Below are 27,479 nucleotides of genomic sequence, written 5' to 3'. Positions count from 1 at the left end.
TGCACACTGGGCTACACTTTCAGAAGTTTACTTGGCTATAACTCATTCTGGTTTGCATCTATAAACAGTTAGGGAGAAAAAATTACAATAAAGAATTGAGTTGGCGGGAAGCTTTCCTTCTCCTATAGCTAGCATAGCACAGTTGCTGCTCAGCTAATGTGTTTGTATTGATGCCTGAAGGAAGATTATCCTTGTTTTTCTCACATAGAGTTATTATGCATTCATAGTTGTATTTTTGCTTGCAGCTGCTAGAAAAAACACAATAGCATCTCACTCCCGCTCTCTCCCTAACTCGATAGCTTGCTAACGGTGGTCGGTCCACCCACTCTGTTCTTACACAGTGTTGTGTTTGCCATTGCTGTTCGCTGACGTGAGCATCAGTGAGACTTCGTTGGCCTTGCCAAAAGTCTTAAGCCGGTATTGCTTCACATCTTTTAAGCTATCTTTAGTTTTGGCTCTCTGCAATCTGCAACAAATGTTTCCCATAAAGATCCCCTGTGGTGAAAATCAAGTTTTTAATGTTTATATGTCTCTATGGTGTTTTTAATTTGCTTTAAGACAAACCATGTGCAAATTCATCAGTCAACACCATTGCTGAGTATTTTCTCTTTAAAACCGCAATGAACCAAAGACAGTCTCAAAAACACGTTTTGAAATCGCCATTGTTCTCGACATTACAAATATGTTGCAACCAATCCCATCAACTTATGGGCGGGCTTTAGCATATCATTAACCATGCTGCACAGCTGGGGAGTCTCATGAAAAATCGTGTAGATTTAGCAATATGGCTGTTGTATATTACGATGTTATGCCTTTCTCCGCTGACGTTCTAAGTTGTTCAAAGTGTTTCTAAGGATACTGATTTTTATAAGGCAGACTGAGATGGTGAACAGCAACATGGTTTGTGCAACATTAGCAACTCACTATTAGGTGTTTGATAACGTAGTCAAGCAAAAGGCTAATCATATTAATTACCATTACGTGTCTGACGTTGTAGAGAGCGATACATAAAACACATTACCATTCTGATACATCGACTTGTAGACGATATATCAGGTATTCTGAGCGTGTGTGATTGAGTGGAGGCGGGGCTAATTTGCATATTCATTGATCCACGTATACTGAATGAAACAAGGGTGAAGAGTTCCATTCAAGCTATTTTAAGGCATGAAGAAATTTGAAGAATATGTCATTTTGGTGATCAAAGATGAGTTTTAAGGGATAAAATTATTGACTACAGGGGGCTTTAAAACATTTTCATTTGATAAGATAAAGCTGTATTAAATTTGCTTGACATTTTGCAAAGTGTTCCCACACTTATGAATATCTTTTTAAGACTCAAAATAAGACTCCTGTGGCTTTAAGTTCCTGTAAGTCACAATTAGCAAATCTTTAGCAAATCATACACTGCATTTGAAATCAAATACTTCCCTGCTATATAGTATGTGAAAAACAGTACGCCAACACAATAATATGTCTGAATGCATAGTATTCGAAAAACAGTAGGCGAAAAGTCCCCACATGATCTACTACTTCCGGCGAGATTCTGAAGTGCGCATTCATAGACTATCCCATGAGGCCATGGGAGAGGATTTATGAATGGCACTGAAGTAACGCAACTGATGCTGGTAGGTCACGTGACAGTAACAACATAGTGGATGTAGTACATCAGAATTTCATTCAGACTATATAGAACATACTTTATACTGGCTCAAAGTAAGTTCAAATGCAATTGTAGTACCTACCTACACACAGTATGCGATTTTGGATGCAGCAATAGTTTTTTTTTTATTTATTTATTTATTTATTTTCATCTATCTATCTTGCTTTCACCTCTCTTCACTTTCATGATGTGTCACAATTTTATATGTCCCACCCAAACTTTCAGTTTCAATAGCTAACACATCAACGCTGTAAAGGAATCTGTGCTCTTTAAGTTATTTCACTGGGTTTTTGAGGTTATATTAAAATTAAGACATAATATTTAGGTTCCTAGTAGACACTTTTTTTTTACCAAAGCAGCTTACAGCTCAGTGTAAAATATCTCTCTATGTAAAATATCTCTAACAGCATATTTTTCCATTTACTGGTGCTCTTATAAATAAGAAGAAACAGAAAGAAATACAGAAAAAGGAGAAAAACAAGGAAGGCTGACTGTGCAGATGGCAGTGGGAGTTACTAATTATCTGAGCGTGCACATGTTAGCAAAATCACCTCTACCCTCAGCTCATTAAGACCGTAAGGTGGTCTGTGCAGTCATTTTAATTTGTAGTCACTGAAAACATCTCCATGTCATTTTCGCACCACCTTAACGCCATATGCAGCTCAGTGTAGAACAGCACAATCAGCTGTGAGTCAAGCACATAGCGCCGCTGCTCTTGAGACTGTGGCTAATGAGAGAACCACTTAGCTCCCTCCAAGACCATTAGCAATTGTTCTTGAGGCTCTCGCATTATTTGATGTTGAACCAATGAGCATTCGCAGATTGATTCAGAACAGCCCGCTCAGCCAGCGCTCTGCTTTGTTTGTCAGCAGTTTCTAACATGAATAGAAGTCTACTAAGAACTCTGCAGTCTCGCTCACTGTTAAAAGCTAACCTCACTGGCACCTCGCTGTGTCTTTACAGTGCACTCATCTTGCTCTCTTCCCCTCTCTGCAGGAGTGCGCCGACCCCCCGAGGTAGATAAGTCCAACCACAGTGTTCACTACACTCTGCTTATTGCATGTGTACTGGTGGCGTTTGTCCTGGGAGCTTTCCTCTCCGGATTCCTCGTTTCCTGTTACTGCAACCACAACGTTAACAAGACCAAGAGGCTGTCGAAAGATCCAGAAGCACCGATCCCACATGCTCTATCCCTGCGCAGCCTAGCCAAGCTAAACGGCTTGCTAGAGAGCCAAAGCAAGGATGACAAGCTGGAGGTATCCTCACCCAAACTCTACAACTCTTTCTTTGCTAATGGAAAAGAGCAAGCGCATCGCAGGAATGCCCACCATGCTGCCATGACAGAGCTCATTCACCCACATCATCACCACTCTGCTGAGCTCTCCGGCCTTCCCACTCCTGATTCAACGCCAGAGCTCCCAATCAAGAGTATGAAGGCCTTTAAGAACCAATGGGAGAAGAATCAAAACTGCAACAATGCTAAAGAACCCAAGTCCCATAACATGGGAGCATCTCGGCCAACCACTGGGTTGCAGCATCAGATTTTCCCCTTCTCCCAAGGACTGACCAACGGACAGGTACTAGGCGGCTCTGCACACATGGAGGAACGCAAAGTCCACAACGCAGAGCGTGTGGTAAGCCAGCCGTATCACTGCTACCCTCACAAGATTGTGGACGTCACTTCGCTCGATGAGCTTCTGAAACACATTCACGAAATCAACGTGGCCACGGGCAAGAGTCCCACTGTACTCACCTCTTCCATGTCAGCTAACGCCGGTCAGATGGCGTTCGCAAATCGTGTACAGCCACATATCCCAGAAACAGAGTCTGCGCCGTACTACAGTTCCTCCACACTTCCTCGGGACAGTCTCACTCGCCGCATGGACGTCCCACCAGAGATTCCTCCCCATCATCAGTCCACCTTAGAGAGAGTGTCCCGTCATCCGTCACAACGGCACTCTTTGATAACCACCCCCAAGATGCCCAGCGGGGGTGTGGTGCCACGGCAGCACAGCTTCAACCAGCGCAGCCCTCATCAGCCCCTTCTGCTCTCCCGAATGAACTCTAACGGCAGCAGTTCAGGTTGTGATGTACGGCATCCGCTCATCCCTAACGGATACCTAACTCGCCAGCATAGCTACAGCGAGCAGCCAGAAGTCCACCGTGGAGCTATTGTCCGTCGGACAGCTTCGCTCAAGCCTGACGTCCCACCCAAACCACTGTTCATCCCTGCTAGCTCGCCCGTCAACCAGGCAGGGAAGTTCAACTACTGAACAATGGAGAAGAAAAGCCTGTGGTTTTTCGTAAAAGGCTACGTGACCTCTCAAAATTAAGAACAATTGAAAGACTGGACAAATAAACTTGCCTTTATGGGTGAAAGATTGGCTGCCAGTGTTGTCGACTTTACATTTGAACTATGACCTGTTTTTCTCTGTTTCATGAATATATTTGTACCATATTGGTATTGCTCAGCTATTGGCCATTAGGAGGGGAGGAGTAACAAGAGTCCACATAGATTTAGGCTGCCACAGTGATAAGTGTGTGGCTTTACGGTGTTACTTTGGACTGTCTAGACAGGTGTCACTGATCCTAAACTCCGGACCTGAACTTTTATCCGAACAAGTGTAAACACCTTGTTTGATATTCTGATATTTCTTGCTTTGGCTTAACTATTCTGTTGATGTAGAGTTGATGAACTGTGCTGATCCCAATTAGAAATGTGTATATATGCATGTGTGTGTGCGTGTGTGTGAGTGTATATATATATAAAAATATATATGTATGTGTGTGTATGTACATACATACCCAGTGTATGTATCTAGATTACTGAAATGGTTTAGCCCCCTCAACAAGTTCCTTCGCCTTATTTTGAAAGCAGATGTGCTGTGAAATGCCCACACAACCTGAAAGAGATCTCTGTAAAAACCATAAGCAATAATATTCACCCCATCCTGTCCACTCCAGTGTAATGCAGCTAGACATCTCAAACTCAATAAAGTTAAAATTCAGATGATTAAATGTGGCTAGAGAAACAGTTACATCAAAATGCTTTGTTCCCAGTGAGATCAATCGGCCTTAGTGTTATGAAGGAGATGTATGTATATACCTAAGAGGAATGTATTCTTTGTCTATACGCTGCAGAATCAGTGTGAGGTGCTCCAGTATTTACCCTCTGTCTCCTCTGTTAAAATCAGTTAATCTGTGAAAGTGAATCAAAAAATTTTAATCTTCTACAGTGGAATCATTGAACACTGTCCTAACCAGGTGTGATAAAGTGATTAAAGCTATCTCTACTATATAAATCTTGAGTCCAACCCTGACCACTTGCTGTTTTCTATTATGTATAGCCCCACCCACAGTGAAATCTGACTGGTCTAATACTTCTGCTCCATTTAGCGGTGTTTTAAACATGCTTATTGGCTCTAAATGTGTCGCGCAATGAAGCGGTTTGACACACTGAAACTGGTCACACCTGGCTAGGACACCGCAAGTCGAGAACAAAATAATTTCTTACTTTTGTCCTGAGTTATTCCTATATTATGTTAAAACAAACAATGTATCAATATTAACACTAAAACTGTTTGTGTAAATAGATGAACAATAACTAGCCAAATTTTAATTGTGTAAATTTGTGCCTTATTTAATATGATGTGTTATGGGGGGTTGGCGGCAGAGTGGGAGAGGGGACATAAGGAAAGGGCAAAGAGGCCGTCATTTATCTTTTTATTTTTAACATTTGTATTTTTTTTAAGCTTGGTTGTCTGTATGTGTCATAACTATTGTAGATATATATTTCTAGATACTTTTGATATCCCCAGGCTGTGTGAGGCTTTTGAATTTGGATCAGCATCTACATAGTTTTCCCTCCAAAGAGATCTATCTATCTATCTATCTATCTATCTATCTATCTATCTATCTATCTATCTATCTATCTATCTATCGTTCTATCTATCGTTCTATCTATCGTTCTATCTATCGATCGTTCTGTCTATCTATCGTTCAATCTATCATTCTATCGTTCTATCTATCGCTCTATCGTTCTATCTATCGTTGTATCTACTGTTCTATATATATTGTTCCATTGTTCTGATGTTCCACCGTTCTATCGTTGCATTTTTATCTATCCATCGCTCTATCTATTTGTCTGTCTGTTTACCCATCTCTCTTTCTGTCTGTCTGTCTCTTTCATGTTTTCTTTCTTTTCTTCTTGTTTAACTCAACACTAGTTTAAGAAACCCCTGCCCTCACAGAACTGATGGGTTTGTTCTGAGATGTATGAAGTAAGATGTAAGATGAACTTTTACAATGCAGCATTCAGATCTTACGTTTAATGGCGAGAGTAAGACTTCTTAGGCTTTGCACTCTGTTTGGAGGAGAGACTTCTGCGTGTGTGTGCTTCATGAGGAGACCATATCAGTTGGCTGTAGTTCAAACACATACCTCCTTTTGCTTTTTCCCAGTACTTCAGTCTGGCAGAGTAACTCAGAACAGTTCCTCTCCTCAAAGTCATCGTCATCATCTTATTCTGTGATGTGTCTGCTTTTGCATAAATTCTTGGTGCTGGTCTGAAATACAGTTTTTATCATGTACACTTGAATGAACCTTTCAAGTTGGCTGCCTGTAACTATGTGCTCTGTTGCCCCTCACAAAACCAAATGCAATGTCACATTTTAATAGATGGCTACCGCATCATATGCATCCCAGGTGGAAAATGGACTGAGGATTGAATCCCTGCATCATACTCGACGGAAAACCGGGGCGAGTAGACTGAGTGGAAAGAGACTGGAGTAGTTTCTTTGAATTTCTATAGATATTATGATGGAAAGGGAACTGCTTGTGTCTGTTTTATCTGCTTTAACCATTGAGGTTTCTGTTATTGCACAGTGTAAATACAGTCCTGGAGTTTCCCAGGATTCAGTGCTCTGTTATGATTACTATTGGGCAAAGCCCCATGGATTCTCCACCTCTGCTTTTATGGAATACTGTTGTATTTTCCTTATAACAGAAATAAATGAGAGATCATAACATGCATATTGTTTTAATGATTGCGTGGTTTGATCTTACATGCTTTTTTCTTATTATTCGACATGCACACTCCATGATGGCTTCCACTTTTTAGAAGGCTTGTTAAATTTTCCTTCAAAATCAGTTTTTTAATTTTTTTTTTTTTTTTGCAGCAAAATAAGTAAATAATCATGTTTGGGTGTAGTCAAGGAGAGCCAGGGGTCTCATGATGTAAAACCCAGCTGTTTCAGGCATTGTTTGCCAACCCCTGCTGTACTACAAGAATGCAACGGATGATGTTTACCGTACAGCTCAAGCGCCAAACATGACTAATCTAATAGCCAATTAGCTCCTCTTGGCCCTTGATTTGAAGGTGAATATATATTAAAAGAGACTGCTCATTCCCATCCAGCCAATGAAAGCAAGGCAGAACCTGATCAGTTTCCCTCAGTTACATGGGAATGGAAAAACACTCAACATCCCATACCAGACTTTATTTATCCATGGATTTATGTAGTGTTAGGTAATTTTGCAATAAGTTATGATTTTCTATCATACTGCTCTATGTGGTGTTCACTTGCCCTCTTTCTATCCATAAAGACTCAGGTGCAGATAAGTGGCTCTGGATTCAGGCAGCGGACACACTAACTGCAGGTTGTCTGACAGGTGGAGCTGAACAGTCTCAGTTATTACCCACAGTTCTTAGTTCAGTACTCATCAGGTGTCATCAAGAGCGCTACTACCTGATATCACCCCCATGAGAATCATCAAATTCACACCAGAATACACTTTCACGTCTCCTGGTTTTTCCTCCATCACTTTAGCCCTCTTTCACTTTCATTGGCTCTGTTTCTCTGGCTGGTTGTCAGAGCTCAGAGTGAGAGGGCATTAGAGAAATGTATTCTGGGAGATGGAATGAACGGATCTCATCTTAGAACTGTCAGGAGCAACCGAATGTTTCTGTAGATAAAATCGCATGCATTTGGTTGTTCAATATGTAGAATTCCACCATAATGGGAGGAGAACCGCTATATAGTCTGCTCATTGGATCCGAAGGAGAAGGGGACCACACAAAAAAAATGTTTGAATGCCCTTTGAATTTTAGCAATGACCCTAAACCTTCTCAACATCTGCTGTTCACTCTTGAAAGGTTTTTGTGAAAATGCTGTGGTGGTTTGTAGTGAATAGTGATATATTTAGCTCCTTGAGTTTGTTTGTCAGCATCTGTTTTTTTGTATTTAGTTTTTTTGTGTTTCACAATAACAGCTGAAAGGATGTATACAGAACCGTGTATGACAGTAGACACTGCTGACATTGCGACATGCAACTCTGCTGAGTACATATGTTTGTGTGATTCTCTGTATGTGCGTGTACTCATAGGCTCATTGTTTAAAATGGGGCACTATTTAGCTGTGGATGGATAACATTATTTTGCCCCTTGTGGAGTGTGGAGACTTTTCTGGTATTGATTAGTGTTGGTATCAGTGTCAGAAATTAAATTCTCTAATATATGCCTGGTGTATTTTTTATATATATGTTCTTCAGCTAATCTAATGTGTCATATTTTTGTCAAATTAATAAATTCATTAACTTAATTTCTCATGAATAATTGGACTGAGAATTTATTACCTCTTACCCATAAAATTAACTCGGCATCAACATATTTTATGTGATATGTGCCTAGAACATAAAATAGATCAGGTGTTAAAAAATAAAAACAGGAATTTACTACACTTTTGCTTCATTTCTGACATTTCTGGTATCTTAATACAAGGAAAAAGTAAATTAGTAAATCCCTGTTGTGCTCAGAATGTTTCATTTCTCTTTTTTTAAAGAGTTTTTTATCTTCCCTTCTCTTTCTCTGTATGCTTTCTTTTACTTTTGAGTCTGTTTCTAATATCTTTGAGATCATCTTGAAAGATTTAGCTGATAGTCATGGTTATGATATTGCTGCCGTGTTTGGCATAACTATACAGTGCTACACTCCTTCATTTGCATTATTTTTTATTACAAAGAGATGGATGGTTCTGATATTAATATGCCTTCCATTTATTGTTTTTTATTGTTTTCTGCTGAGAATATTGGTTGTATCATTCATGTTGATACATAGTATTTACTGTAAATGAAAAACATTAAAAATAGCCTACTCCAGCGGTAGCTTTATGAAATTGAACTTGTTATTTTAGTCAGGAAATATATTTTTTGCTGAGGTCTTCCACATGATGTTAGATATTAAATAGACCTATCTGTGTTTCCTCAAACTGACTTTTTTAATGTTCACCTTCACTTATGTTCTATATAAGGTTATCAATTCATGTTATACAACTACAAGCAACATTGTATTGAATCACTCAACTGATTTGTTCAAAACCTTTTATTCGTTCAGTAAAGTAACTAGTAAGGTGTCTTTGACTTGAAGCAGCGCTGCACAGGCCGATCGGTGTATAACACGAGAGCGACTGGAGGTATGGAGCCGTCTGATCTCTAATCGATGTCATGCAATGATCAAACATGCATTCTATATGAGTGGGTCATTCATTCATTTAATCAACTGATTCGTTCAACAATAGGGGTGTAATGGTGCTCGGTAAAAAATAATAATAATAATAATAAAATCGAACCATACTGTTCTCCATCCATGTTTCGACACACACTTGCACCAAGGTTAATCTCAAATCTGATGAAATCTATAATATGACTTGTTGAAAAAAAAAAACTGAATAAAACAGATAGAGTTCCTTGAGTATAGTATAAATTAAATCCGGACGTAGCCTATTACATCTGCCATGTTGTTACTGTCAAGTGACCTACCAGCATAGACGTAGGCCTAATTTGCGGGTGGGACATTTCCCCACCACTTTTTGAAACATACCGCGGCAAGGATGTATAGTTATGCAAGAAACACCTCTAGTGGATTAGCAATTCATTTGTTTAAATAATAGGCAATCTGGTGCTGGGACGTGTTGTTTGTTGAAATCATGCTGAGTGCTCATTGCCGCTGTTATTAGTGACGCAACAGTGTTCTCTTGATGCTTGTGCACACTGCGGACGAGTGCTTCAATCTATGGCTTAATGCTCTTGCGGCCAGAAACTCTATTCGTTTCGGTGAAATCACAAAACAAAATGCACATAAACATGTCCCTGCTCTTGATATACAATCACTGATGAACATCTTTGGTTTTAATGAGAAATAAAAATTACACAAGGGCGGAACCTCTGGCACACTGAACAAAAGTTCTACCCACAGTCCATCAAGACAATCTAATATTAACTGCAGATCCAGATGTTTATTGGCTAATGTAAATACTCTCGAGACTAACAATATATTTTATTATAGTAGATGTAAGGACGAAACTATCATATTAAACATGAGGTCTATGTCAATACATTTTGTGTATTTATTGATGTAATGATACAAATACAATACACCCCCCACTACCACCACCACACACATTCCTGTCCCACCCAATTTTTAAAGGTGCCCTAGATTCAAAAATTGAATTTACCTTGGCATAGTTAAATAACAAGAGTTCAGTACATGGAAAAGACATACAGTGAGTCTCAAACTCCATTGTTTCCTCCTTCTTATATAAATCTCATTTGTTTAAAAGACTTCCGAAGAACAGGCGAATCTCAACATAACACCGAGTGTTACGTAACAGTCGGGATCATTAATATGTACGCCCCCAATATTTGCATATGCCAGCCCATGATTGAGGCATTACACAAGGGCAGGCAGTATTAACGTCTGGATGTGCACAGCTGAATCATCAGACTAGGTAAGCAAGAAAGAACAATAGCGAAAAATGGCAGATGGAGCAATAATAACTGACATGATCCATGATAACATGGTATTTTTAGTGATATTTTAGTGATAAACTGTCTCTAAATGTTTCGTTAGCATGTTGCTAATACTGTTAAATGTGGTTAAAGTTACCATCGTTTATTACTGTATTCACGGAGACAAGAGCCGTCGCTATTTTCATTTTTAAAAACTTGCAGTCTGTATAATGCATAAACACAACTTCATTCACCCTGAATCGGCTCATTTCTAATTATGCCCCAAAATAGGCAGTTAAAAAAATGAATTAAAAAAATCTTTACAGACACATTCAGGGGACACCTTAGACTTACAGTGCATATTACATATTTTAAAAAAAAGTTCTAGGGCACCTTTAAAACAAAGTTATGCCACTGCCCTACAGCATCAGTTCCACTCATAAATCCCCTCCCGTAGCTTCATAGGATAGTAAAGTGTCTTCACTTCAGAATCTCGGTGGAAGTAGTAGGTCATCCGGAGACTTTTTACCTACTGTTGTTCGAATAATGTGTATTCGGACATACTATGTTGGCATAGTGTTTTTCACATACTATTCATTCACGAGTTCACGCTTACGAATAATCATAGTAAAAAGTATGCGTAATAGTATGCGTATTTGGTGCGCTATCCGAGGAGAGGGCTCCAAGCTCGGTGTTTGGCCTGAGCCCAGAGTGTTCCCCCAATATTTCTGGTTAGAAAAGTGTGAGGAGACGGGGTGGTGGAGGGATGCTGAAAAAACTGTTGAGGAATATGGGTGAGTCGACTGTGTTTCACTCATGCTGTTGATTACTGATTGTTGACAACTGGCTGAAATGACGTGATGATTAGTCAGATTATTTTAACTTTGCTCCTCCTGAACTTTGTTAATAAAACATCATTTAAGGCAGGTGCACACTGTGCGATTTTGGCCGTCTGAGACAAATTTTAAGAATCCTAAAAGATTCCTATAATCCTAGGCAAAAATCTGTAGTCTTTGATTGATCGCGAGTTTGACAGCCGATTAATGACCGTTGCGATCAAATTTTACCTCCGACGAAATTCTGGCAGTGTCAGAAGTTTTGGCGGACAGTCCTGCAGTGCGACTTCTCCCAAAAACAAACCTCAAATTGTCTTAGTTTTTCAAGATAAGCCGTGATCAAAATTAACGTTAGAGATTTCTTTGTTAGCCACCATTTCAGTCCCGTGTGTAATGCAGCTCACTCTCACCGAATGTGTGTGGGTTGATGATGTAAAAACTCTGGACATGTTTTCAAGCATGTGTCCGTTTTTAACGCGTCTTGACTGTCGTAGAGTCTGATATATGAACAGCTGAGATCCCATAGTGTGACATGAGGATCATGTTCATACAGTCTGACAAGCAACAAGCGTAAAGGACTATTATAAATCGCACAGTGTGCACCCAGCTTTAGAGAAGAATTTGATTTCCGAATTTGTTTTTGCCGATGAATACGCTCCGCATGCGTTTCACGTGAGTGTAGCTGTCCAATCAACTGTTAGTATTTAAATCTGTTGTTGACATCACAGTTCCTGACATGCTAGTGTGTTGCAGTTCAGCAAGGCAAGAGAAGCATACAAGCCAATGATAGAGCCGCTACTATTTGCAGCATATAAATCTCCTGCTTGGGAACATTCTTTGTTGATCCTGGAACAACATTCCAATCAACCAATCAGATTTGAGGGGAACATTTAGTTTATGTCAAGTTTAGGCTTACTACTTGAGTTAGGTGCTTCTACATAAGTGTTATTTACACGCTGATTTTAGGGATAAGTTATGGGTAGGGTTAGGTTTAGGGATTTAAACTGGAACGCGATCTAAACCGAATGTGATTTCAACCAATGGGGATAAATTAATCTCTATTTAATTTATACAGTGAAAATTATATGCAGTGTTATTTTACATTTGTTTATTTATTCGATTTCTGTACCTAAAAATACCTGAAACCATGATCCTAAAACTGTGATACAAACCAAACTGTGAGTAATTTGAACCATTACACCCCTATTCAACAATACTGATTTTAGTTGGCAAAGAAATGGAGTTATGAGTGAGTTAATGAATCTCTTTACTCAATATTTACTAATAATTTAAAACATTGATTCATTCAGGAAGGAACAACTACGGTGTGTTGCTCGGAGATGCGCCACAGATCTGCTTTGACTTGCACTCAAAACACTCAATACATTGTTAAACTATTGTATAAAAGCGTTAAAACTTATCTTTAATGCAAAGTTGTAAGCATCTGTACCATCCCTGAATGTTTTAGCAGATTCTCAGTCTGGCTTCCCTTCTCAGAGAAACTTTTACATGTTGCAGCACCGCAAACCACACAGCATTTGGATACATTTATACGAACCATAAACTAAAAAGAACCACATGGCTCCATGAGTGTACTAGGAGACAGACAGCCAGTGGACTGTGTCCTTGCTGTGTAAATGGCTCTTCAGAATTGCAGTTAAAATATGGTGTTATAAGATTCTGTTCACTGCTGGATGTTTGTCTCATTTATATTTGAATAGTTTGAGTTAAAAGAGTCATCACGTCTTCTGGTTTATTCTGAATGACGATCAGTTACATATGCATTCGACAGAGTAAATAACCTCATGAGTGGATGTTCCCCAAAAATGGAGCACTACAGCATATTCTCTTCCTGTTGTCATGGTAATCTTGTCCCACTATGTCCTCTGTCCATAGACTTACAGACCAAACATGGCTGAGGAAAGGCTTTTTAAAATCAACAAATGCTTTTCTTTGCCCTCTATAACACACCTCTAGCATCTCTGCAGTGATGCTCAGGGATTCTGAGTCTCTTTCTGAAAGCCAGATGGATCTCAACCAGAACTAAGGGATTCCAGTGACTAGAAGAGTTGCACATAATAGCCAAGTAGACCAATTTTTTATGGATTCTTTACAGATCCTTAAACAACATTTCTATTAAACGATTATAAGCCAAAATAGTGATATAGCCATAACCTGCCCGTAACAGCAAAGGGAAATGTTGGATTGATATTAAAGTTTTTGAAGCTTCTAACTGTAAATCTGATTGACAGAACCAACAAGGACGCTGATCCGGGAACGTGTTCTACCTGTGTAAATCACATTAAAGTCAGAATCTAATACAGTTGAGTTATTCTAGTCCTAAAGCATTATGGATAAAAAAGTTAACTTTACAGCTTTCAGTTACATTTCTGGGTTAAATACCAGAAACGTTTCTGGAAAAAAAATTACAATTTCTGATGAACTGTAAATATCACTGTCTTTAATCTGCTCTATCAATGCCCTGAACATATGATCCATTTGGCTATACCTGTGAGGGAAAATGAAATGTCAATATAGTGAAACATTAAAAACAAACTTATGAGAACATCAGTGTCAGTCCATATTGGATATTTAATCATGCTAATTTCCTTTATTTTTACATTTATATTACCTTTGCTGTCATCTAATGCTCCCTTAAAGTTAAGGCAGTGGCTATTTGCACTAAGTGAAAATAGCAATATATTCTAATTACACTAAGTGACATTAGCAGCATTTTCTTAGCGATATGCTATTTACACTAGATGAAAAATAGATTCTCTTTAAACCATGTAAAAGTATCAGTTTTTTGCAATAAGAGTAAATAGTAATTAGATGCTATCTATAATTTATGTTGGCAGATACTATTTGCACCTTAGTATTTTTGTACATTAACAGGATGCAATAAAATCAAAGAGTGTAAATTACTCTATTTATTAAAATTATTAAATGGATGCTGCCTTATTGCGAGCTCAACAAAAGGCGGATTCGAACCCGCATCGTTCGCATTAAAAGCCAGGTCTGCAAGCCTTACTCATTACTACTGCACCACTGAAGATGTTGAATTCTGTGTGTCTTTTTTTAAAACTTGGCTTAACCAGACATTGGTGGGCGGAGCTAGTGTAAATAGCATTTGCCAACAAGGGACGCTATTTGCACTTAGTGTAAATAGACACGCCGTAAAGGGCAAATCTTTAAAGGTGCCGTAGAACGTCTTTTTAAAAGATGTAATAAAAGTGTAAGGTGTCCTCTGTGAAGTTTCAGCTCAAAATACCCCATAGATTTTTTTTGTATTATTATTTTTAACTTTTGGGGCATCATTAAATATGAGCCGATTTAGGCTGCGGCCCCTTTAAATCACGTGCTCACCACCCACGGAGCTCGCGCTTGCCTTAAACAGTGCATAAACAAAGTTCACACAGCTAATATAAACCTCAAAATGGATCTTTATAAAATGTTTGTCATAGAACATGTCTAATCGCGTAAGTATGGTATTTATTTGGATGTTTACATTTGATTCTGAATGAGTTTGAGGCTGTGCTCCATGGCTAACGGGCTAATGCTACACTGTTGGAGAGATTTATAAAGAATGAAATTGTGTTTATGAATTATACAGACTGCAAGTGTTTAAAAAATGAAAATAACGACAGTCTTGTCTCCGTGAATACAGTAAGAAACGATGGTAACTTTAACCACATTTAACAGTACATTAGCAACATGCTAACGAAACATTTAGAAAGACAATTTACAAATATCACTAAAAATATCATGTTATCATGGATCATGTCAGTTATTATTGCTCCATCTGCCATTTTTTGCTATTGATCTTGCTTGTTTACCTAGTCTGATGATTCAGCTGTGCACAGATCCAGACGTCCTGCCCTTGTCTAATGCCTTGAACATGGGCTGGCATATGCAAATACTGGGGGCGTACATATTAATGATCCCGACTGTTACGTAACAGTCAGTGTTATGTTGAGATTCTCCTGTTCTTCGGAGGTCTTTTAAACAAATGAGATTTATATAAGAAGGAGGAAACTATGGTGTTTGAGACTCACTGTATGTCATGTACTGAACTCTTGTTATTTAACTATGCCAGTTTTTCAAAGAAGAATCTCTGAGAAACTTCTCATCATATTTTGAAAGTTTTCAATTTCTGTCCTTTTCCATTCCATTTAGGTTTAAGAGAGCCTTTTCCTGCTATTGCTCAAGTGTAAGGGGAGGTCACCAAATAACTTGCCACTTTAGCCTATAGAAGTCTTCTCTCTTTTTCATTTTTTTTTTCTGTATTTTCTGGTTATAATCTAATAAGAGAATGAGGTAAATTAAATTTTTAATTCTAGGGCACCATTAAAAACACTAATCATTTAATAACATTGTTAAATGTAATTTCTAGTGAATTTTAAAATGAGTATAATTTATCATACATTACATTATAATGTTGTAATGCCTGAATTCACAAGTGATTTTAGAGTTCTACTTTTAATTTATTTATATTTCAAAATAGTATTTGTAATAGTTATCGGTTATGAACCATAACATAAATATCATTATCAGCTTGATTATTTTAAGGGTTTAGGGGTCAGTAAATACCATCACCTCTGTATAAAAACCATCACATCTATGAGATGTCCTTAGTAATATAGTGAAGCCAACACGTATGTGTGTGTGTGTGTGTGTTGAATGGGGAAGTCCCGAGCAGTAGTACAGTAACTGTTAGGTCAGTGGAGAATTAAGTGCTATGTCCGGCATGTCCAAAATGCCAGACTGCCATGGCACAACCCCCATTACAGTCAGGACTGGTTTCAACCAGTTTTCTCTGGTGCCCTGATGCCTTTACTCAGCACTTTTACATAGAGACACAGTAACACACCTGCCACTGCCGGTCACTCTGACACACACACACACATATATAAATATACTCTCCCTGACCATCTCACACTAAATTGGCAGCCTACTTGCCCCAACCTGCTCACCATGTACACCCTGCATCTGTCCCCCAGAAGCTTGAATGATTCCCAGCCTAATTAGCCACATAAACTCAGCCCACACACGCATATATACACATTCTTCGTCTCTCTACCCACTCCTAATTAACCTACAAAGCATGACCCCCATCTCAACTAACACACACACTCACAGCTTGCTATAGACTGGCATCCGTCAAAGCACCAGACCATCTAAATAACTTCTGCAGGGCACACGTACATCACCAGCTGTCACAGGACATCTGTTCTGTCACCTGGTGCCGGTGATATTTTTTTTGTTTTATAATTCACACTTTTGATTATGTGGGAGAGTTGGGTAAGTTTTTACACTAATATTCCTAATAATCATGTTTCAGATTGTTTATCAACTGAAAGTGTCCATAACAGAAGGTTAAAGAAATAGGACTTCTAAAAAAAAAAAAAAAAAGTGGTCCAGACACAATTTGCCCCACATTATGGGGTAAGATTGTCATGTCAAGGTGTTGAATAATTGTGAAATATGTGAATGATTTACATTGTGAATAAAAGTATGAACATAAACAAGAAAAAAAACTATTTATGAAGGCACAATGTTTTGTGCCTTCGGGTTGAACCACTTTTGCCTTCAGAACTGCCTTAATTCTTCATGCCATAGATTCAACAAGGTGCTGGAAACATTCCTCAGAGATTTTAGTCCATACTGACATGATAGCATCACGCAGTTGCTGCAGATTTGTTGGCTGCACATCCATGAAGCGAATGACCCAAAAGTGCTCTATTGGATTGAGATCTGTAACTGTGGAGGCCATGGAGTAAAGTAAACTCAATGCCATGTTCAAGAAACCAGTTTGAGATGATTTGAGCATAGTGAGTTAACCTGCTGGAAGTAGCCATTAGAAGATGGGTACACTGTGGTCATAAATGGACATGGTCACTCAGCAATAATACTCAGGAAGGCTGTGGCATTTCAAAGATGCACATTTGGTACTAAGGGGCCAAAAGTATGCCAAGAAAATATCCTCCACACCATTACATCACCAACATTTTTCCAATCTTTTACTGTCCTGTGTGAACTGTAGCTTCAGATTCCTGTTCTTAGCTGACAGGAGTAGCACCGGTGTGTCTTCTGCTGCTGTAGCCCATCTGCTTCAAGTTTCAATGTGTTGTGCATTCAGAAAGGTTCTTCTGCAGACCTCGGTTGTAACAAGTGGTTATTTGACTTAATGTTGCCTTTCTATTAGATCGAACTGGCTATTCTTCTCTGGCATCAACAAGGCATTTTCACCCACAGATCTGCAACTCAATGGAAATTTTCTCTTTTTCTGACCATTCTCTGTAAACCCTAAAGATGGTTGTGTGGGAAAATCCCAGTAGATCAGCAGTTTCTGAAATACTAAGACCTTTCCCATCAGGCACCAACAACCATGCCACATTCAAAGTCACTTAAATCAACTTTGTTCCCCATTCTGATGCTCGGTTTGAACTTCAGCAGATGTCTTGACCATGCCTACATGCATTGTGAGCTGAGTTGCTGCCATGCTGATTAGATATTTGCATTAACGAGCAGTTGAACAGGTGTACCTAATAAAGTGGCTGGCAAGTATATATATATATATATATATATATATATATATAGTACTGTGCGAAAGTCTTAGGCCACCACCAGCTTTGTTGTTTTAGCAAAGTTTTAATGAACATCCTTATTTATTTTTTGGTCTTTATTACAATACAAACAGAAAAAAACAGGAAATATACACAAAATGTAAAATAAAAAATCAGAACAAAATGGTTTCTTTAAGCAAAAATTTAGTATTTAGTGTGACCTCATGGACTTCTTCCAGTTTTTCAAAGAAGAATCTCTGAGAAACTTCTCATCATATTTTGAAAGTTTTCAATTTCTGTCCTTTTCCATTCCATTTAGGTTTAAGAGAGCCTGTTCCTGCTGTTGCTCAAGTGTAAGGGGAAGAAGTCTTCTCTCTTTTTCTTTTTTTTTTTTTTCTGTATTTTCTGGTTATATTCTAATAAAGAGAATGAGAAATAATTATATATGATCATTAAACCCTTGCTAATACAACATCTAATGGTGGCCTAAGACTTACTGTGTATATATATAACTGTGAAAAAAAAATTAACAGACCACTTAACATTGATTTCTGAACTTGGAGTGGTCTCTTAATTTTTTCCATAGCTGAATATATATAGTATTTTTTTTTTTTTTTTTTTTTTTTTTTCCGGAATTCATAAACAAGCATTTTTATACATTAGCAAGTTTGCTTTGACATCATAAAAGCATAAAACATGTTTATCACCTCATCACAGACCTCTATTTGATGAAGTCATAATAATTAAAGGGGTGACAGAACTTACCCACTGACACATCTTAACCCCACTCCTCCCTACTGTATTGACTAATGGTGAGATGTATTTAAAAAGTGCTTAGAAAGATAAATTGGATTAAAAAAAAAAAAAAAAAGAACAGTATCAGTTCAGAGTCCAAACAAGCAGTGACTAATGGCCTCTGTGCCAAGTTGTTGTTGGTTCTCGCAGGGTCCTATCTCATACCCCAGATCCGGTGTTAACTCCTGATACCTGTAATCACTGTTTGCCTCTCTCCTCATTCCCATTAAAGCTCAGACTGGAGGAAGGGGATGGAAATAAAAAAGAGTGATCTGATGAAACGAGAGCAGACAGATTGAATGTTCCTATCACAGGCTTTTAGAGGCGGTCTGCAGTGCGGTGGTCCCTGAGGCGGGCCCTGTTGAGGAGACTTTGAAAAAGAACCAGGTGCCTAGACTCCACAGACTGAAGTAATCCAGAAGCAGCATGAGACTTTCTAGGGTGATTTTGCTTTTGCACCCAATTAGCTTGAAATTCTAACAGGCTAAAAATGGAACAATCTGGTTGCGTATTCTTGAATATGAATTGCGACTATCAGTGAAAGATGGGTAGCATCTGGAGAAGAGTTATCTTCCTGCTGTGCGTGTGTAATGGTGGAAGAGCGCCAAAAAACATAGCGCAGGGAAGACATAAAGCAGAGAAGATACTGCTCCGAGACTCCCTTTCCGTATCTGTGGACAATGCAGGCTGGATTTCCAGTGAATAAGGAAGAAGGTCCAGACAGTGTGAGATAATGTGGTGTGTGAGGGAGCAAGAGTTCACACCTCCCCTTGTAAACATTGTTCTTGCATTTGAAGCTGCACTTGATCCAACATAAAGAGAGTTTTGTGAACTGGAAACCACATAAATGCACACATTTAGAAGAAATGAGACACTTAAAGGGATAGTTCACCCAAAAAAAGAACATTCTGTCATCGTTTACTCACCCTCATGCCGTTCCAAACCTGTACTTGGACCCCATTGACTTTTATTGCATGCATAAAAAGAGTTCATTCTTCAAAGCACATTCTTTTGTGTTACACGTAAGAAATAAAGTTAGGAATGCCATGAGGGTGAGTAAATGATTTTTGGGCAAACTATTCGTGTAATAAGATTAAACCCATCTTGTCTTCATTTTTGTAACTTTTTCCCTCTCTCCCGCCCACCTGGTTTTGCTGACACTGCACCTGAGCTCTTTCTCAATGGCTCATGCTGACATTCAATTAGTTCCCTTAACCAGTGCACCTCCCCGCAGTTAATGACTCAGAACCACAATCTTCCACAAGTATCATTTCTTCCCTCTTTTTTTCAATTAAATCACTTGTCTCAAAATGGAAGACAGAAAAAATGGCCTGAGGGTCATCGCAGTCAGCGCGAGAGCGTGGAGATGATTTCCCCGTCTTTTCGACTGCCGCTTTCTTTCTCGCTTCCCTCTTTCAAAAGATTTCACTCTGATGAAATGAAGCTAAAATATTTCAAAGTGGCTTGCACACTTTTGTTCAGCTAGAGCTGTATTTGAGTTCTCTATAAACACGTCATTTATCCAGCGCTTTGATGGTGAGGGAGACGTGTTTAGGACATTTGATTGCGATGAACACAAGTGTCAAGCATCAGAGAGGTTTGAGCTAGAAACATTTGGAAAAGAAGCAATTATTTTGTCTTTCATCACCCTCTTGAGAGGAAATCCAACAAAGGTCACTGCAGGCATGTCACACATGGATGCTTGGCTGTGGCTGTGGCTGTGGCTAAAAAGACTAAGAGATATGGAGAACAAGAAGAAGCAACCACAAAAATATTGTGTGCATTACAGCGCGAAACGATAAATGTAGGTCGTTAAATGCAACACATTATTGTGTTAAATGTTCCTTTCTTGTGTTTTCATTTTAGCATTCCACATTGAATGCCTCACACCTCATTAATTCAGCACTCTCAGCTGAATAATAACGATCGATAAGATCATTAATCTTTGGAATATATGATCAAATATCTGCGAGCTACCCACGCTTTTCTGCCATTTGCATTCATATTACAATAAATGGGAATGAATCAGTCAAATGTTTCATTACTGTAATATTTCTGCTGAGGATGTACAGCAGTAGTGTTCATAACTGAAATCAAAGAAGAGAGAGAGAAAACAAAGATTGAAAGCTTACTGGTTTTATGTTTTTTTTGATTGGGCAGATGGGAGGATTTTAATTAATGGTGGTCAGTGATTACTTGTTGTCTTAGTGGAACCCTTATTCAGCCTAAACCGAATGGTTATTGTGTGTTTGTTGTTAGCATAAAGTCAAAAAACTAGTACAACCTTGGTTTAATTGAATTAATTCACTATGCCAAGGTTATGAAACAATCAGTTTACTATGATTCTAACTAAATAGACTACAGCCTATACTACAGTATCCAGCATACTTGTTTTTAACAAACTATAGGCTTCACATAAAATCTGAGTCTGTTTTAAAGGCTTCTGTTTTCATGTAGCCTAGTTGTTTTCCTTTTGTCTTTGGAACACGCTGACACAGAAGTAATCCAGAGATATCGAGCGCCATCTATAGATCTACTTTTATAAAACAATGAGGGGAAAAGAACCCAAAGGTGGTGCCCTACTGCCACCCAGCGGTCAGGAATAGGAAAGTCATGTAATGTTCTCCATGCTTCATTATAAAGCTTCTTATTTTTGGATTTGACACATTAATCTAGTTGTATCAGACCTCTGGTGAGTTTAATACCAGTTTCCACACCATCTGTTACCAGCATGAATGAATCTTACAGATTGATTAGCCTATTAAAAAATTAATGTAGAAGATCGTAATTAATTTACTTGTTGACAACCACAGCTATACAGACAAGGTTTAAGCCAAGTCCTAGAACTGCATGTTTGAGCTGTCTTAACTGAAATCAATTTGCACTGACATATCTTAAAAAATGTCAGTGCCATTGTTTTGTCTCAAGAGATGCACATCAGAATGTTTTTATAAAGATGCTATAACTAAGGCCTTCTTCAGGCTTAAAATAAGCCATGTCTGTGAAACCAGGCCATATAAGTTTATATTGTTTAGGTGTTCTCTGTGTCCCCTTGGAGGAAACAATGAGTTCAGGTAAAGTGAACTACAACGGACATCGGGTAGGTGGCGCTATTTCAACATATTTAGACGAGAATAGACCGAGCTTTGAGATGGCCATACTCTGACTGGAAATTCTCTGACTGAAGTTTGTCAAATAAGATATGGTTAGAAGACGTAAATCTCAGGTAAGTTATTAAAGTTTATTCCTATTCAAAGATGAGGGGTTTTAAATGTTTTAAATGAAAAAACAACAACTTTTAAATCAACCATCTGAGAGTAAAACGATCTATTATCTAAAACTACATACAGCTTGTTTGTTTTAGATAGCTAGGTTATAGGACATTTTTGTATGTCGAAAAATAAAAAAAGGTCTGTCAAATTACACTGTAAGAAAATAACGTGAATTCTACGGTTAGAAATCCGGCAGCTGTGGTTGCCAGGCCTACCATTAAAATATACAGTAGGCCTAGCAACATTTTTGGTTTTACCTGTTTTGTACTTTTATAATACACTGAGAACCACCGAAAACAGGTGGTTATGAAAAAGATTATGAATCATAGGTCATCACAAGCAGTTTTTCAACAAGCTGAGGACATCAATGCTAATATGTAAAAATTGCACATGGATAGTTCACCCAAAAAAGAAAAATTGATGTTTATCTGCTTACCCCCAGGGCTTCCAAGATGTAATTGACTTTTTTTTCTTCAGTAGAACACAAATGATGATTTTTAACTGCAACCGTTGCCATCTGTCAGTCAAATAATGCGAGTGGATGGGAACTTCTGCTATAAGAGTAAATAAAACTTGCTTAGACAAATCCAAATTAAACCCTGCGGCTCGTGACGACACATTGATGTCCTAAGGCACGAAATGATCGGTTTGTGCGCAAAACCGAAAAGTATTTATATCATTTTTTACCTCTAATACACCACTATGTCCAACAGCGTTCAGCATTTGCTTAGTGATGTCTGATCGTGCTCTGACAATGGCAGTGATGTCTAGCACTCATTGAAATATATGCACAAGACATCACTGCCGTTGTCAGAGCGCGATCAGACATCTCTAAGCAAATGCTGAACACAGTTGGACATGGTGGTGTATTAGAAGTAAAAAATTATATAAATACTGTTCGGTTTCTTGCACAAACCGATCGTTTCGTGTCTTAGGACATCAATGTGTCGTCACGAGCCGCAGGATTTAATTTGGATTTGTCTAAGCAAGTTTTATTTACTCTTATAGCGGAAGTTCCCATCCACTCGCATTATTTCACTGCCAGAGGGCAGCGGTTGCAGTTAAAAATCATCATTTGTGTTCTACTGAAGAAAAAAAGTCACCTACATTTTGGAAGCGCTAGGGGTAAGCAGATAAACATCAAATTTTCATTTTTGGGTGAACTATCCCTTTAACAACATTAGATGTAACATAAAACCCTAATGTAAATGATTAGAAAAAATAAGATAGTTATAAACATAGTTATTTCTATAAAAACACATCAATTGTGTCACGCAGGGAATTCTTGAATGTCAGTTTAAGTTTTTTCACTATATTTTAATGACTTGTTCTTTTTCACTTCCCAAAACTGTAAATTTAACAGTATTTTCCTGAAAAAATAAGGATAGATCTATTACAGTTATTCACTGTATATAGTATGGAAACTTACTGTTAACCAATTAACAGGTTTTTACTGTAGCCTAGCATTTTTAGTCTAGCTTTTACCATTAAAATTTCGATAATTTCAATTTTTTTTTTTTTTTACAGTGTACGGTAAAACAATGTTATAGGACTTCATGCAGTAATTTGTTATATCTATAATTATTTATAATAAATAAACTTTTCAATATGCTTAACTACTTAATATTGCCCATTTATAATTCAGATATTGATCACCCTCCCCCATAGTATTTATAGTGATCAGACTGTGTGTATTCATGATGTTCATCATCAGAACACTCATATTATTGTCCTCTGAGGCTTTTACAGATTGTCATTAATACATATTTATTTATATAATAATATTTTATACTCATATATTATACTCTAAAATATCATATATTCTGTGATCTTTCTCTAGTGGTTTACACACTATTTATTCCTTCACAAACATGACCTATTATTTAAGATTATGTGCATCATTATTACATCTCACATGCATCCACAACATTCTTTATTTTTAAAAACCTCATTGATTCACTACGACGGAGAAGCCTCTCTGCACCATTCAGGGCTGGATATTACCCAGGCGTCACAGTTATTTCTCCACAGCCATCAATCACACAGTAAATAAATAAATCAGTCAGTCAGCTGATCTATCACTAATGTTTAAATATATCCAGTTTATACACCTTCATTTATATAACTCGTACAGACTGTGTTTCTACTGACAGTGCTGAAGATATGGAGACTGGGTGTAGTACGTACACACAGACATATCAAATGACAGCAGCATGTCTGAAAGCATGACATTCCCCCTTTTAAGCTGATTGGCTGACATTCATGCGCAGCTTGTAGTAGAGACGTATTAAAATGTGTTAATCCTGCAAAGTTAAAAGCGGCCACTATTTTTAGCCACTGTTGTTATCACACATCAGTGGGTCTGTATTAAATCCTCCGCCTTCACAGAAACACACGTTTACACTGCGCTTTGGCTGGATCACACTTGTCTCTCACCAGCTCAGCTTTACTGAACACACTTGGAGGGATTGCTATGGCAACTGGTTGCTATGGGTGATGTGACACCACTACATGCTCATCTTGGTGAGGGAAAGAGGGAGTTGGACCACAGAGGAGAGGAATGGAAGCGGAGAGTCGCAGATTTTATTTTGAATGCTGAACAAATCGACGAGCTGGGTTGAAAAAGTTGTGACAACCATCTGTCTCTGGGCGGACAGCCGTGATGGAAGCCGTCTCTCTCCCTGCTTATTTTGGGTCTCCATCACCCTCCCACTGATGAATCCTCTTCAGTAACAACAGGTGAGAAACTAATGCTTACATTACATTCACAGCCCTGTGTGTGTGTGTACAGACGTCACCGGTTCAACTGTCAGAGCGGTGAGAATGCAATTTAGCCGATTTTAGAAGGGATCGGTTAGATATTTACATGGAAATTCGATAAATAAAATCACAAATGGAGACGTGTTTGTGTCGGGCACTTTGTTTCTGGAATCCAAACCCCAGGTACCCAAATGCTGATGTGGTTGGATTGTGAACAACACATTGCCATATCATGCGTGCGACTTCACGTTGTTCAAGAGAAATCTTCACGTTTGGGGAAATTGAGCCAGGCTTTATAGGGAGTGCCAGGGCAGATCGTGAGCACTGGCATCAAAGAAGTGAACCATTAAAGGGTCAGCGACTACCACAGAAACCGACGCTTTGAGAGAATGAATCAGGGGGCATGACAAAACCAGTCAGAAACGGATTCGATCGCCTTAAGATGAGAGAGATAATTGACTCAAGGCTACTTACTGTCCTCAGCGAGCTGAATCATTCCACTCATGTGCAACAGTAATGTGAGCTGGAGGATTTCATTCTGTAAAACATGTACACATCAATCTTATATAACAGCGGTGGTGTACGTCTTTAAACGTGAGGCCTGCGCCGACTGTCAAATTGTTGTTGTGAATTCTCAATAATGTTTTTAGGTCCTCAAACTGAATGTATGTGAAGCATTTGTTTTGAAACGAATGTAATATTGGTGATATTTCGTGTTCTTGTTGTGATTTTTCCAGAATGGCTCTAAACAAGAACCTGTTGATCACGAATGTGGCGAAAATGGCCACGTGCCCCTGACCCGTGCCGACAAACTGGAGAGGATGGCCGAGCATCTTCACAGCAGCACGCTGTCTGCGTCTGGGGCCAACCAGCCCATCCCTTTCCTCACGCTGGAACAGAAGGCTGCCTTCGTCTTCGTCCTCCTCCTCTTCATCTTTCTGGGGCTGCTGATCGTGCGCTGCTTCCGAATCCTTCTGGATCCGTACAGCAGCATGCCGAGTTCCACATGGACAGACTATATGGAAAAAGACACGTTCGACTACCGCATTGCCTGAGCTGCTAGCCAGATTTCGGGCTAGGAGACATGCGATGATTACCTCACGCGCACACACACACACCGACACACACAACCGCCACCACACCTCCTCCACCTCAGAGCCGACTGTATCCCTCAAGTGTTGTTGTTTCGTGATGGTAGTTTTGTGTACTTGTGGGTCTGGATTTTCCATTTGAAAACTGCACTTAAACCCACTTTCATGTCTCGTGTGTTCTGACAGGGTTTTTCAACTCATAGCTTCCACTACTGATGTCACGTTCGGCATGGCTGAAAAGTCTTAGCGATGAATCTTTTATGTTCGAAACCAGCCAAATAGCTTTATTACAGACAAACAATATGGTTAATTATTTTCTATGTCCAAAGAGTGACAAATTAACAATTCCGAAATTGGAAAATAAAAAAGTAGGGTAATCCATTTCTCAATGATTCATTCCACACTTATCATAAAAGCACAGTGCATTGGTTCCAGGATGATTACATTCTCTGAGCTCTTCGGTTTGGGACTCTTGAGCTTTGCGCCTTATAAATCCGTGTGTTTACAGAACAGCCAGAGAAACTGGCCCTGCTGTTATTCAGCTAAATGTCAATCAATGTACTGACCTACCAGCCTCTGTGGGCAAATTGAATGTTTGATTTGCCAGGTCCTTTCCCTGCCTCTCTCTACAGTGTTCTTAATAGGATGAGTCGGATTTCCTCTCTGTTGTTCTTCAGTATTTGCTGATGTTGAAATGGACTGTTCTATCAAACGTTTGCCGTTCTGCCCGGGCTATCAGCGCAGTTTTTCTTTCCTTCTCAAAGTCTGGTTCACCTGTGATTTGCTTGACTTACATGTTCAATAGAAATGAAGCTGAAATAAACAGGTGCGATATGTGTCTTGCGTGCAGAGGAGGTCAATATTGCCATTTAGGTGCAACTTAGCTATTGCTTTCGAGTCAGTATTGCGGCGGTGTTATTTCTTAATGACACCGACCTGCTGTTCTCACAACGCACATTGTGTCTTAGCTGAGTGGTGTGTACAGTATATTTGAGCCTTTAAAATGCAGAGAGATGCTGGTGACTTTATGAGAAAATGTGCCATGTAGTTTACAAGTGGCTTTTGCATTTTAATGTGCTTTTATATTTGTTTCCAAATAAAAAAAAAGATATGTTTACATCTCACCCTAGTGAGTGTCTTAATACATAAAACAACATTAAAATGGAAATGAAAGCACATGTGCATGACAGGGATGTTTATTGATACTTTTAAATTCCAATTTAGCTGCTAAATTTGAATTGAGGTAGGAAAATTGCAGAATTGTAATTCAAATGTAGTATTAAAGTGAACTAGAAAAGCAAACGTTTTTAAAGTGTCGTGTCATGTCACCTATAGAAATTTTTATTTAGTTTAGAAATTTCATCATATTTAAAAATGAACTTTTATGGGTGAGGTGGAAGAACACCTCTTTTCCCAGAATGTATTTCCAGTGTTGAATCTTTAAAACACAATTCAGTAAATTCTGTTATTCCAATTCAACTTCTTTTGGGGTGCTGCCAATTCAGTTCAAATTCTCAATCAGGAATTGAAAGGGAGCCATTTTTCATTCTTCAGTTCTGAATTCTGCACAGCCCTGGTGCATGAGAAGAGTTTTTGCAATTATCGATTGATTCATGTAATTCTATGCATTATTCATGAACAACTCCATAAACCACACTTATAACATAATTAAGTTCCAATTCAAAGGCCTGGTCAGATGGCAGGGGACACTC

General features: G+C 38.6%; 2 protein-coding genes across 6 annotated transcripts in view; both read left to right on the top strand.

Annotated features, from left to right (window-relative positions):
* Window positions 1-8,805, top strand: part of sema6cb (semaphorin 6Cb) — a 162,329-nt gene extending 153,524 nt beyond the window's left edge. For 4 of the 5 annotated variants that reach the window (XM_067407113.1, XM_067407131.1, XM_067407122.1 and 1 more), the window contains one exon: window positions 2,660-7,400. In XM_067407113.1, the coding sequence (XP_067263214.1) occupies window positions 2,660-3,936 (1,277 nt within the window). In that variant the 3' untranslated portion in view covers window positions 3,937-7,400. Of the gene's footprint in view, window positions 1-2,659 lie in introns of all 5 variants that reach the window. The other variant, XM_067407138.1, reaches the window with a different exon arrangement.
* A 15,722-nt stretch (window positions 8,806-24,527) lies between these two features.
* Window positions 24,528-26,054, top strand: LOC137027023 (cortexin-2). Its single transcript, XM_067394762.1, has 2 exons — window positions 24,528-24,655; window positions 25,414-26,054. The coding sequence occupies exon 2, from the start codon at window positions 25,498-25,500 to the stop codon at window positions 25,729-25,731; it is 234 nt and encodes a 77-aa protein (XP_067250863.1). The 5' UTR covers window positions 24,528-24,655; window positions 25,414-25,497; the 3' UTR covers window positions 25,732-26,054.
* The last annotated feature ends 1,425 nt before the right edge of the window (window positions 26,055-27,479 follow it).

Source organism: Chanodichthys erythropterus, chromosome 2 (genome assembly GCF_024489055.1).
Source record: "Chanodichthys erythropterus isolate Z2021 chromosome 2, ASM2448905v1, whole genome shotgun sequence".
Classification (NCBI taxonomy): Eukaryota; Metazoa; Chordata; class Actinopteri; order Cypriniformes; family Xenocyprididae; genus Chanodichthys; species Chanodichthys erythropterus.
The sequence above is the reverse complement of the archived record's forward strand: the minus strand, read 5'-3'. Positions and strand labels throughout refer to the sequence as shown.